This window comes from Dermacentor silvarum, chromosome 11 (genome assembly GCF_013339745.2).
Source record: "Dermacentor silvarum isolate Dsil-2018 chromosome 11, BIME_Dsil_1.4, whole genome shotgun sequence".
NCBI classification, from domain to species: Eukaryota; Metazoa; Arthropoda; class Arachnida; order Ixodida; family Ixodidae; genus Dermacentor; species Dermacentor silvarum.
This window is the reverse complement of record NC_051164.1, coordinates 60404473-60418281: the sequence shown is the minus strand read 5'-3', so window position 1 is coordinate 60418281 and position 13809 is coordinate 60404473. Positions and strand designations below refer to the sequence as shown.

Genomic DNA, 13809 nt, shown 5'->3' with positions numbered 1-13809 from the left:
CTGCAACATTTTCACCGACTTTGACTACAGATTGAATCCCCTTTCAACTTTTATCCCAATCAAACTGCCACGCTGCAGTCTTAGTCACGTGACCTTTCATCTTGCGATAGCATGAGTTACTGTGACAAAAAACCACATGCGTGACTGTGGCGCACATTGCCTCTTCATCACAAGGATGTCGCAGTGCTTGTGCGCAGCATGAACATAAGAATCTGCATGAGTGTACTTGAATTTTGAAAAGCAGAAAAGTAGTGGCAAGGGGCAGTTTTTGTGACCTGAATTTGCTGGCCTGAAGTGGGAATGTAATCGGCTAGGTGAGTCCCGATTCTGCTTATTATGTAGTAGCTGGCCGTCGCTGCCGTAAGCGGCCGCTTAAGTTTGTCGGAGACGCGCACGCAGAAATATTGAACATCTAAGCCATTGAAGCAGCAAGCTAATGTGCCTCAACGAGAAGCGACGCAACTCAAGTACCGGTGCAGCTCGACCGTGGCTGGAGCCCTAGACTGCACTGCTAGGGCTTTTGGTGTCGTCACAGCCCAGCACCGAGAAAAAAAGGGATCTGCGTCAGAAATAATACGGCCGTCTTATGAGCAAGTAAGTCTTCTTACAAAGATACGTGCGGGACGTTGCAGGGTTTTCACCATTGTGTCCTGTTAAAGGGGCCTAAGGCAGATCGTTAGTTTGGTTTTTAACCGGCACCCTTTCTTGTAATAGCATGGTACGAGTTACGCGGAAACCACCAAGATAATGGTGGTTTCCGCGTAATTAATGGTAATAATAGACAGCAGCTCGATTGCTGTAACGTAAGTTGATTAGAATACACCGGAGAATGTTTATTTTAGTGTACGCCTAGAGAATATTGCACGCAAATGGCGGTCTGGGTGTGGTACGCCTCAATAGTAGTATTCAAGCAAAATTTCCTTCTGCTGACTGCGCTATACTGTTTTACAAAGGACGAAAAAAAGAACTGACACACATGCGTCCACATGTGTGTCCATTTTTTTTTTGTCCTTTGTAAAACAGTATAGCGCAGTCAACAGAAGGATGACATACCAACTAGTCCCAGTAGAAGCCTTATTGAAGCTAAAATTGTGTGGTATATGCAGGATGACGTAACTGTATTTGCGGTATTGAGGCGTTTACTTGAATAACTCAGATAATGACTTTTCGTTGATGCCTTTTAAGGTTTCTTTCGTAAATCGTTGTGCAGAGGTGAACACTCATGTCTAGAACAACGGAGCGTCACGCTCGGGACTGCACGAGCGACGTCTACATTTTGAAATAGGCCATATCTGAGCATGCGCGGCGCCAATGACGCACCTGCCTTGCATTTGCTCTCCTTGTTTATCGCCGCAGCTGCAACAACTGCTTTAGCCGTCAGAAGCACTGTCAACGGTGTAGCGCCTGGGAAAAAAAACGCGTGGAATCACCTGGCTCGACGCCCTTATACTGCAGGCTTAATCTCAATTCGCGGTATCGGCATCGTCGCACATATATCTCGTATATCGCACCGTGGATTTTGGGTAGCGCATTGCGTTTATTGCCGTCTGTTAGGAGTGAATTTTACCAACCTACTTTCACCGTTTATTGGTTGTCAAACCGCCAACGATGTGTTAATTGCGAATAATTCTAGGCTTCGATCGCACGTACAGAAAAATGCTGCCTAGATGTCCTCAACTTAGGATATTTATTGAAATCAACACATGTAGGTACCTCAAAAACGCTTTGAAATGTAAGCACAACATACATAAGTGGTAAGCTGAAGCACTTCCTTGTGCGTTTAGTGAGCGAACATTGTCACAACTGACAGTACGGCAAAGTTTGAGGAAGAGGCGACTTGGCCACTGCAGAACCCTCGTCGTAGAGCTTGTCATTGGTGCCGCAGAAGATTGCAGTGAGGCAAACTAATATCCCGTTGCAGCTCCGTCAGACAGCTGCACGCTCCGAGTTCCCGCAAGGAGAGACACGTAAAAGTGGTCCACAAAAGTGCGGTCATTCCGCATACGTACCCAATAATTTTCCAACAGCGCCCCGCAGATCGTCTGAACTGCATCTTGTCAGGCCAGGCTGTTCGGCGAGATTTTTTTTCATCAGACCCCATACAATTTCAATAAGCAGGTCCAGGCTTCTGGCGCGCCCCCAAAAAATTAAATTATGGGGTTTTACGTGCCAAAACCACTATCTGATTATGAGGCACGCGGTAGTGGAGGACTCCGGAAAATTTCGACCACCTCGGGTTCTTTAACGTGCACCTAAATCTAAGTACACGGGTGTTTTCGCATTTCGCCCCCATAGAAATGCGGCCGCCATGGCCGGGAGTCGATCCCACGACCTCGTGCTTAGCAACCGAACACCATAGCAGTGTAAGGTCATTACGCCGAAGCTGTCAAGAAGCTCTGGAACTTTAGTGGTTGTGTGGACGGACGGGCTGTGTGGACGGCTGTGTGGAAGATGTAGAGTCCGTCTGAAAAGAGGCCGTCCTGTACGTAAGGTAAAAGGACCGTTTCTATTACGTCCGTGTAGGCTGCTGCTGTCCTTTAAGCCTGGGGAGCGGTCCTAGGCCTTGATAACTGTTCCCCACACGGTGACTGACGTGCGCCCACTGGAGCGAACATTCGAGACGTATTTTTCGTCATCCCTGTGTAATAAACCGTACTTGCTTAATAATAACAACAATAATAAAAAAAACTTGCCTTCAGCACTGAGAATCCGTGGCATTGGAAGAAGCTCGAATGCCAAGCATTAAATTAACGTTGCTACAATACTCTTGTCCAGAGGCGTGCACATCTTAATTCCCCATCCTCAAACCCAAATACAACATAAACACATATATTGTCATTAATGTGATATTTTAATTAGTAACTCTAATTAGCACTAAGACTCTAAGCGTCGCTCTTATGACTGAAACTATCTTTCATAAAAAAGTATACTCATTCTCTATCTCTCAGCCTAGAACATTATGCGGACAATGTTTGCGCGCTAATGGAATATTTGCAGCATGACTCGTGCTAGCAAACCGATATTACGGGCTGCTCTCTGGACGCCACACAGGTTGCATGTGGTCCCAGCGTGTACAGAAGGTGGCTTCGTTGCTGAACACAACGGCCCGCCAGTTGTCTGGTGTCCAGTTTTAAACAACGGAAGCGAAGTCCATGCGCTGCTTCTTGTGCGTTTTTTCAAGCATGGGTCCTCTGAGCAGCAATTCTACTTTTTATCCCGGCTGCATGAAGCCTCCGACGTATGGTTTGCGTGGAAACCTCCAATCCCAGAATAACCCGAATTTCCCGGGCGCTGAGAAAGGGGTCATCAACAGACGCTGCTGCGATCAGTCGGTCCTCTTCATCGGTTGTAGCCCTTTCTGGTCGACGACGGGCAGCATCAGCAAGCCGACCTTCCTTGTAGAAAGCTTGGATCACTCTCTTAACAGTTGTCAATGGACGTTTTGTAGCCGCCGATAGGGCTCTTTGAGTCATCGTGCGTACGATCACCGTGATGGCTTTTATTTCATCGAGTGTCAAGCGCGGTGCCATTTTTGAAGTTCTAATCCAGCATCAGCAAAGCCGCATAAGGAATATGTAGGCATCGCTACAGCAGCTGGCTCACTGGCCCACGCTCCGTTCGCCAAATTCAGGAGCGGCCAAGCACCCGCTTCCGAGCAGCCTGGCGCGAAAAATCACAGAAATCTTTATTCAGCTGTTAAGTTGGTGCAAACCTGCTACCGGAAAAATGAGACCACGAACAGAGAATAAACTTGCAGCATAGCTTGCACCAGGCGACGAAAAGAACAATTCGCTGCGGGGTTTTTTTTTTTTTTTTTTTTTTTTTTTTTTTTTTTTTTTTTTTTTTGCGCTACACCGTTGACAGCGCTTTCGACGGCCAAAGCCGTGTCAGCCACGGCGATAAACAAGGATAAAAAATGCAAGGCCGGCGCGTCATTCACGCCGCGCATGCTTAGATGTGGCCTATTTCAAACTGCAGATGTCGCTCGTGCAGTCCCGATCGCGACGCTCTGTTGTTCTATACATGAGTGTTGACCTCTGCACAAGCAAGTGCTCAGAAATATAACCGCGTTGCCATTTTCAAACCGCCTCCGTGATGGTGCTTATGATACACTGTTTAGAGTTCTGTGTGTCTCGTCTTCACCTTTCGTCCACGTCATTTAAGTTCATTTACATCATCTTCACACCAAGTTTTTAAAAAAAGAAGAGGAGAAAGCACCGATTTGATGCATGCTCAGATCGAGTAAGAAAACCGCCAAAGGTTTATGGAACTTTGGTTACTATTTCAGTGGTGCCGCTGAACTAGAAGCTAGATATCATAAAAAGTGAACAATGGCCTGTACCACAAGTTCGTTCACTGCGTGGTAGATGACAAAAGTTTGGGCACCTCGTGCGGAGTAGCAAAAGCCGCACAACAACAGTAAAAAGGCTATGTCATTTTCGAGTAAGGGTCACGTGCAAAGGATTTCGAAGAACGGACAGAAAGCTGACGCTATCGATGCTGATGGCAGCAAGTACAATAGATGCCTAAACCGCGTTTACATGAATGCGACAAATGGCGCACCGCATCGCATCACATCCACTTTCTAGCGCATCGCATCCACGTAAACGGGGCCAATGCGCTAGAAAAGTATGTCGCATAAATGTGCCAGTCAAGGGTGTATTGAGACGTGTAAGTCTACTTTCGCAGTGCACATAAACGCAGTCGCATCGCATTAGGAATTATGGGAAGGAAATTGCTGCTGATCTGCTGCGCTCGTCGAACCGCGACGCGGCGTTGCCTTCGATGTGCGACACCATGTGTCGCGACCATCGTACCGGAAGTAATGCGTTAGATGTAAACGCTGGCGCATTCTGTCGCATTCATGTAAACGCCGTCTGTAGAAGTGTGCTGATAATTAGCGTGGGTTTGAGTTAAGACACGCTGAAAAACCGGTGGCTGGTGACATTTTATCTTACGAAGCACGACCCACCGCGGTATCCCAGTGGCCATGGGGTTGTGCTTTTGAGCACGAGGTTGCGGTTTCGATCCTGGATGCGGCGACCGCCCTTCGATGGGGGTGTAATGCATAACTGTCCGCGTACTTATATTTAGGGGCACGTTGTTGAACCCGAGGTGGCCAAAATTATTTCGGAGTCCCCTACTACCTACTACTACGCTGCTTTGGCAGAAAACACTTCAGGATTCAATTTTATTTAGAAAGAACTGCTTGCAGTAGTTGGAATGCATTGCTGAAAGAACACATGTATGGTTGTTTCACAAATTGCTGCAAAGGTTGCTTGAGTGCTGAGTAGATGTCGTATGTATATGTCCGGCGTTGTGGGGCAAATAAACCAGTTTGATGTTGAACGCCTGTGTTAACACAGCATGCCATTAGCAAATTTTAAAAAGTACGCAGACTACACGCACTATGGAACTCAGTGTTATGCGAAGCATTTTGCTGGTAGCTGGCTACCCTGCACCGTTTAGTAATACGCACAGTGTGTGTTGTCAGGTGGATCTACGTGTTGGCGTTAGATAGAGCTATGCATCTGTCACGCCCGTGTGTGGGACGACAGCCGCAAGACGATGGTAACGACAATCGCATGACGCCCCCGGCATGACCTTTACTCCGGCCTCTCGGCCCAAGCTTGCGACATGCTGATTCTTCCTCGCGTCCTACGTGTATGCATAGACGAGCATAAGCGAAGGAAACACTGACTGGGACGTCAACAGCGACTAAGTGTTCTACAATCCTACGTACCTATGACTATGTCCAGTGGCATATGTTAAAACGACCGTCGCATTCACACTCCGATGATGAAACATTGAAACCTATTTGACCTGGGCCGATCATGAAGGCTGTACAACGTCACGCAGTTTCTACCTAGCGTAAGCTGCTGCGCGGAAGTGCAGGGTAATGTGGGTCGATCCCGGAGACGGGGGTGCAATCTAACACGACGTGCCGAAGCGCGAGCTGTCACTAAGAAAGAACATGATAAAATATCAAGAGGCGCACGCGCCAAACGTCTCAAAGAGCTAGTCGGCTGTGGCACGAGAGGCGTATGCGTGCGATTGACGCCTAGTGGTTTGGGTATTGGGCTGCTGTGCTCCTAAAGCAGAGGATCAATTCTACTACTAGCGGTCATGCAGTCATACATTTTAGATGCGAAGCAGCTTATCGTCGGGGCTATGTCAACCCCTGCCTCCCTCCGCCGTGCGGCGTCCACACTCCTACTGCGCATCTACGCCAAGCTCCGGAACCGGAAGCCGGCTTCCGGTTCCACTTCCGGTTCCGGTTCCATTTCCGGAAGCCATCTTCCGGCTTCCGGAGAACGCTTCCGGCGTTTTGCCCGAATGATCCCCCGGTGCTTCGCCCACTCATCATCATTCACTTCGTGGATATGCGGTGTTGAGAAGAGGGCTCGAGCCGCTGCCACGAAACGGCAGCGGCGACAGGCCGATCCCGAACTTCGGGCTCGCGAAGCCCAAAGGAAACGGCAACGCCGCCAAAAAGCTGCTACTGATGCAATGAGGGCTCGCGTAATGGGAACTTGAGTCGATCCCATGGCTGCTTCGCATACTACTCAGGGCTCCCCTATAGGAAGATGGTGTAATTTTTTCTGGGGTTTTACGTGCCAAAACCGGTTCTGATTATATGGCACGCCGTAGTGGAGGGCTCCGCATTAATTTTGACCATCCGGGGTTCTTTAACGCGCACTACAACGCAAGCACACGGGCGTTTTCGCATTTTGCCTCCATCGGAATGCGGCCGCCACGGCCGGGATGGTCATGCATTCATTTCCTTTACACAGATCCGAGGTGTGGCAAGATAGGAAATGTCAACCGACTTCACGCAAAGTGCCTCGGATGAGGCAAATACTGATACGCATTGAAAATAATGTAAATAATCTCGCCATACTAGTCGTTGTCGTTATTTGAATATTTTACGCCATTTACAGTGACATATTTTTTAGTCATTTTAACACCAATATTACTCCTACCATCAGCACTCAATTTTTCATTTCATTCAAAATTTGACAACACATCATTTTGTGCCATTGCGCTCTTTGGTGATATCTGGCCCTTGCGCCGTTAAACACCACACATCATCAAAAAAAAAAGAACATGCGGCGGCCTCGGCGGGAATGGAATCAGCAACCTTGAGCTCTGAAGGCCAACGCCATATGAGCTAAACTACAGCTGCGGGTGCCTATTCAAATCGCATCTTCAATCAGTGCCAAGTGGTTAAACTTTATTTTCGAATGCTTTCTTATCATTGCCTTATCTCCGCTTCCCTACGCTTCAGCCTACATCGGCAAGCAAGCCTGGGTGAACATTTCGATAAACACGGCCCTTTTCACTTACAGCTTGGTCTTTTGTTCTGGCGACAATATTTGAAAGATGTTCGTTCTGCTAGAAAGTTTGGCGTGTCACGTACTCAGATTAAGGTTCTGGCACGCAAACCCCGAGAATTCCGTCTTTATTGGCATGGTTCCGTTAAATTAACACTTGGCTTTTGCAGCGTCGTGTGAAGATATCGATGCCGTTCTTTGACGCAGGCTGCCCGCCTCGCAAGGCGGCAATGCTAAGAAACCACCCTCGCCGGGTACGCGGCCGTCAACTAGGCAAGCCGAGTCACGGCTGCCCGGTTCGGCCTCGGAGCGGAGCCGTCACGATGCCAGCTGTTCCTCAGCCACAACACCCAGCCAGAGCTCCGTCGAAAGGTTAGTTACCGATTCCGGAAAAACTGCCCTTGTTCTTGACCTTCTATCACTGTACTCATACCTTCACAACCGGAAACGGCGGGCCACTTTAAAAAGGCTCATCACTCTCATGTTATGAAAATTGGCCTCATATCTGCTTTCTTTGCTGCAAATGACGTCGAAAGACGATAGTCTTCTGCCGCCCCTGATGGGTAACAATCTCTCCTTCCCCCTCCCACCACTCACTCTCTTCACCTCCCTTGTCACTCCTCCCATGATGGATGTAATGGAGGTTTTGCTGAATTCAATTCAAATTTTCCGCGTAAAGCCTGCTCTCGCGCCATCTGTTAGGACATTTTATTACTGTTGTATTAAAGCAGGCTACACAGCCGCGGCTTCAGTCGGCTTGTTTTTAACGCGTAGCGTCTCTTCGACACCATTTCTAACGCGTTGATTTTCATTTACTAACGTAAAAACCAGTCCTATGTGCATTCTTCAATAAATTAACGCTACCGATCACGGTTATGTACCCATATTTTGCCTCAAATAAGCCTGAGGTTTCCTTTGCGCTGTATAATGTTTACGTGTACGACCCCGTATCACCAGTGCTAGTAGCTTGGTTGGTTTTACCCGGGCGGTTAAAATCGGTTTTGGCCGGGCGGTTGAATCGGGTTTTTTTTTTTTTCGCGTTTAGGTAGCGCAAGAAAGACTATCGCCTTCAATAGACACTCTCTAATCGCGCTGGCGCGTTGTCGGTTATGGTCACTGACTCAGGTTGTTGGAAATTAAAAAATACAGACGGGGTCTCGAGATCATGCGCTTTAACTTTCGATCTAGCAGCAATCTGTACTACAGGATGGCTGATCACGATTAGGTAGTGCATCGGCGCCTCCTCGAAGGCTGCAAACTACAAGCGTGAGCAGATATTTGAGTAAATTGCGCTACTAGGCAGTATTGTAAATAGTGTAGGCATTTCATATTGTACGCTGGTTCTCTACCTTCTCACATTTTTTTTTTCTTTTTGCTCACTCGGTAGTGGCCGGTGTTCAAGTGTTTGTAAGCCAACAGAACTTTCCTTTCTCACAACTACTAACTTAATAGTGGCTTTTTGTACAGCCACCTTCGTAAGTTGACGGGGACGCGAAGCCATGAGTGCTTTGCCCGGCGCTTTCTGTAGGTGCCGTTTGAACAAAGAATTGTGGTCGGTGTGAAGGCTCATGTCAAACATGTCAAACCAACTAGCCCAACAGCTTACTATTCAAAAGGCTCAAGTTTGCCAGCGAAGGTAATATGTTTGTGAATGGTAGAGAAGAAGAAAGGCTGGGGTCATTGCCTCGACGAAAGAATGTCGGGTGGGGTCAGGACGTCCACACTCGGGGTATCTTTTGTCCGCGTCGGTGAATATATTAAATGCTTCGTCATGCCCTTTTCTACCTCTTCTGTTGTGTTTTACAGAAAGCTAGAAGACAGCATTGCTTTGGAGCAATCGCGGCGTGCCCAACCGCATGCTGTCACCTAGCCTATTCATTTTTCTAAATTCCTGGCGACCCAAAAGTAAGAGCTGCACAAGTTGTTCCTTGCTGAAAGCGTTTTGAACGCATTTCTTTTCGTTAAAAATTCAGTACTAGAAAAATATGTGCGCGCTTTTGGATTCCGCGGAATTTAATTAATTGTACAAGAAGAGATTTCAGAACTGTGTGCCACCTATAGCTTACTATGACATACTATACAGTAGTGCTTAAGCAATAGGTTTTTAGCAACACATTTTTCAAATGGTGGGGGCTCGTCAAAACGGACGGGGACTCTCGGCACGAGTTTTGTTAGCTTTGAAGACTCTACATGTCTTGGGGGGAAGGGGTGGGGATAGGGGAGGGCCCCCTTCTGTATCCGACACTGGTTTGTGGCGCCGTGGGACACGCTTTCTCTTCGTACAACTGTTTGTTTCTGAATGTAGTAAACATAAATTAAAACACCCTTGCACCCTCATTTAATTTTCTTAGTACACCCTTATGGTCGGTGTCAGGGTGCTGTGACAACTATAACTACCCCATGCTTCAAAAAAACATGATGGGAGGTTTCTTGAATGAAACCTCCCAAGGATGTTATGATTCGCAATTTTCACCAACAAGGGTGTAAATTATTTTACTGTGCAGAATGTTGTGGCTGTATCGAGTGGCAGGTGCTCCGGTGTTCCCGGTCATAAAGATAGCGGTTGTACTTTGACGAAATTAGTTGTATAAGTACGACCGCCATTACGCTTGCGGTCTTCACTGCGTCGTGAAAGAATCTTACTGCTATTTGGGCGCAGGCTGGGCCCCATGCATGGAGGTAGCAGTGAGAAACCCCAGCGGCCTTGGACGCGGCTGTCATCCAAGGCCGCGGAGTCCCGGCTGCCCGGTTGGATATCCGAGCGCGATCAGAGTGAGGCCGGCTCATCCTCGGGCTCCAGGGGGAGGCAAAACCCCTTCGAGGGCTTAGATCCCGGCTACAAACCCTCTGGCACGGCGCCAATGCAGCGAGAGACGGACACAGTGCCGACCGCAGTTTCAGGGATTCCTCACCGGCACCGCTCCCAGGAGAACGACGAGTCCCGGCAAAGTCAAGCGCAAGCTAACCTCAGCATCAGGAATGTAGAAGTCGCGGCGGAAGATGACCAGGTAGTACCGGGCGTGGTCCCTTACGTAGACGAGCATTACCAAATAGTGCTGAGCTCGGCCGTCGAAGAGGATGAGCAGCTGGTGCCGAGAGCCGCCTCTGACGCCGGAGGAGGCAGTGACACTCCTATGGAGGCTCACATTGCGTAGTTTCTCAAGCGTGTTTGATGAGATAGCGAGCTCAGCTTTGACGTCAGTAAAAAAAGGATAGCATCGTTTAGCATAGCCCTGAACAAAAACAGGTCAGGTCGTGGGTCGACTCGTCAACATCGTAACGGTCGTTCGGCGGCCTTGGCGCACCGGACCACTGGTACACGTCGTTAGTGGAACAGGATACTCTAAATTTATCGACTCTGTGGATCTCATTGCTTTCATTTTATCGCATACTTTTAACTTCTTCCAGCGGTTGCTTACTAATCTCCCTTCTCTTTGTACATCAGGATTTTGTATATTCTACGTTTCTTTTTCGGTTTTATTTGACTGCGTGCCCATTTGTACGTACAGGAAAGAGCCAAGTAAACGCATTTTATTTCATACTATGCTTGTCAACTTGCACTCATTGTATACTTGCGTGTTCTCTACTCGCCTGTGCTGTGACAGGCTTTCACGCCAATATACTTCCTGTTTCCTCGGCAATGCATTTAGGATAAGGTTCGGCAAAATATGCTAATTGACAACCAGTATGTAAAGCAGGAAGTGCACGTGGGGAACAGAAACCCTACGTACAGAAAAAAAAAGATAGTCACTGTTCGTTAACAGCTGGTAAGATGCATATCAACTGAGGAAACCAAAAGTGCCGGAGCCTAAAGGAAAACGTTAAGTTGTTAGCGTGATCGTTAACAATGCCAACCACTGATTGGCATTGTGCAATGCATTTGCAATTTGCATTGTGCCGTAACGGTAACTTAAGTTTACACTGAAATGCAGAGCTCACGAGCTGAGTCCTCCCTTCCGGAATGTAGGCTGGTGAGTGAAAGTCATTAAACGGTGAGTGGTAATAAGCAGTGGCCACGTTTATTGTATGAAGGTGTAGTAAGGTCAGTCTGCACGACGCCTGCATTTTGGTTCAAAGAGCGTCCAGCCTGCAGCGTGCAAAGCTACTTCTGCGGAGATACGTAGTATTTGTTTTTCCTTTTAGTGGCACGAGCAATGAGTGACACTCTTGTTTCTTAAGCAACGACTTCTGGTGGGTGGTGCTAAAATAAAAAAAAAATGCTTCTAAATGCAAAATAAATAAATAAAAATAAAAACTTTGCAAAATGGATTGTTCTACTTAATGCTGACGATAGATATGACATCAGAGCATAGCTTTAGTTACAAATTGAGTTAGTTAAACTATAGGAATGATTCGAAAATAATTAGAAATCACTAATTGCCGTACACCCATGTTTGTGGTGGTTTGGCTCCATGTGCGTGGCGGTTTCCCGCCAGTTCCGTTCGCTCCCTCCTCCGAGTTCGGTTTCCCGCCCGTCCCGTTCGCCATGGAAGTAGACGATGAGGACGCCGGACGCCAGTGTTGTGTAGAGTAGTGTAGTTTACATCATTCACATCAAGAATTCACCAGCATTCTCTGTGTCTGTGTCGTACTTCGCTTTAATAACACACAGTTAACACAAGGAAAACACAAAGTTAATCCAAACAATAGACCAGTGTACGCCGATGTGCCAGTGCCACTAGCGGACACCTAAGTAAGGATTGGGGTCCTTTCTATCTTTTGTTTCTCGGCACAGAGCCCTAAACTAAAGCTTTCTGAAAATGTGACACCAAAAAGTCATTAAGGCCTGATAAATTGGATCTGTTTGTAGCCTCGTAAGTAATTACCGATGAAACCGTGCGGATAGCTCGTGAACCGTAATTCTCGTTCGTGCCACGAGAAAAAAAAATTCGCTGAGGTTTAACTGCTGTAAACCCAGTTATCACGAGCGAAAGGTCTGTTTGGCTTGGTTTTGCAAACACTATGCACACAGTGTTTCATTATTGCACGCTTCCGCGCATGGTAAGCTTCTCTATAACGTGCTTATCTTGTCTCCATTGGCTCCGCTGTTTCATCAGCCAACTTTTGCCTTTGCTTGAGATTTCGCAGCCTGCCGTTTAGCTATATTCACTGGATGATTGGATTCAGCCGGTCGCTTGCGCTGAAGCGCACGCACAGACGGCCCAGCCGGCGCGCCATCTATGGCGAGACCAAGAGACCAAGCGCCGGCGGAGCAGCTCTTAAACCCTCGCCTGGTCACGTGGTACCGTATATAGCGTCGAGGCTCCGAGCGAGCGCAGCTGCGACGCCTCTCCGCAGCGCATCACGTGGCGTGACGTCATACCTGCCACACTTGTGCTCCGGCGGCTCATGGCCATTGTGACGCGATGAATGATCTTGCGAGACATGTACTAGAGCCTCCGCTCTAAAATGACTCGCAGGTACCGCGAAGTCGAAAAGCTCGCGCTGTGTGTTAAGTGAAAGAAGGTCTTCCTACAGAATGGTATCAATGTGCTATGCATCAGGTTTGAGCTGGAAGCTGTGATACAATCTGTGCTTTCCAAATTACAGTTGTCGGTACGAGAGTACTGGCATTGGTGCGCGCTATAAGAATAATTAATAACACTGCAAACGAGATGTTGGCCACTTATCTCATGCCGCAAGACCACCACCGTGTGGTGTTTTAACTTACCCTTCCTATAGCACAAGCGAAAGCTGTCGAAAGCCATCAAGTAACTTCTAGCATGAATTCACACAAAGATGCATCCTCTTCTGGGGCTATATCATAGTTCAATACATAGCCAGCACCTGAATAAGTATAATATTCCTTTACTGCTTCAAGCGTTTTATTGGCAATGATGGCGTAGTGGGGAGAAAATTCCTTGACACGCATTGCTGGAGTGCGAACGAAGACGCATTTGCTCGAACCAGGTCGGTGCCTTCTGTCAAGAGCACGACCGATACTGCATGCCGCAGCAGCTCCACGAGTTCGGCGTCGCTGCTTTTCTTGAGCATATAAGTACCAGAAGCCGATACTCTTTGTTTGCGCAAAATACCACACTGGAGAAGCATTCACGAAAAGCGCCGCGTTAGGCACGTACCAGCGTCTCGAATGTAGTTGTGTGTGCGGGAGGGTTCTGCGGAGAAACTATCCACCAATGAGAAACGTGCGCACTCTTGAAGTGTAATAACGTTTGTGCGCTTTCCTCATCAATATTCGGACGTGCTGCGTTCTAATCTCGGAATATTGAATAGTATGCAGTACAGCTTCATTAGTAATTGCATTAATTAGCAAACGGTAAACTCACTTGTCAGGGTGTATTACTATTCATCTAATCCAACTGAACAATGGGATCTGCGACGTCCAACTCCGGTTTTGAATACGCCCGCTTATATTAGAGGGTTTTAGCATGCTCGGTATGTCTTAAACGTGAGCAGCCAGTTTTGGCGCCACCTAGTAATGACAACACTCCGTTATAAACACTGAAACGGCTGA

General features: G+C 47.7%; 1 protein-coding gene across 1 annotated transcript; it reads left to right on the top strand.

Moving 5' to 3' along the window:
* The first annotated feature begins 273 nt into the window (after positions 1-273).
* On the top strand, positions 274-11008 carry LOC119433035 (uncharacterized). Its single transcript, XM_037700188.2, has 3 exons — positions 274-594; positions 7542-7706; positions 9994-11008. Exons 1-3 carry the CDS (start codon positions 587-589, stop codon positions 10487-10489), a joined length of 669 nt encoding a protein of 222 aa, XP_037556116.2. The 5' UTR covers positions 274-586; the 3' UTR covers positions 10490-11008.
* Positions 11009-13809: the final 2801 nt, after the last annotated feature.

What these genes read in the sequence shown, in the direction of transcription:
- LOC119433035 (XM_037700188.2), top strand. An exon ending in AGCCAGAGCTCCGTCGAAAG is followed by an intron (nt 7,707 to 9,993) that starts GTTAGTTACCGA and finishes ATTTGGGCGCAG; the next exon opens with GCTGGGCCCCATGCATGGAG.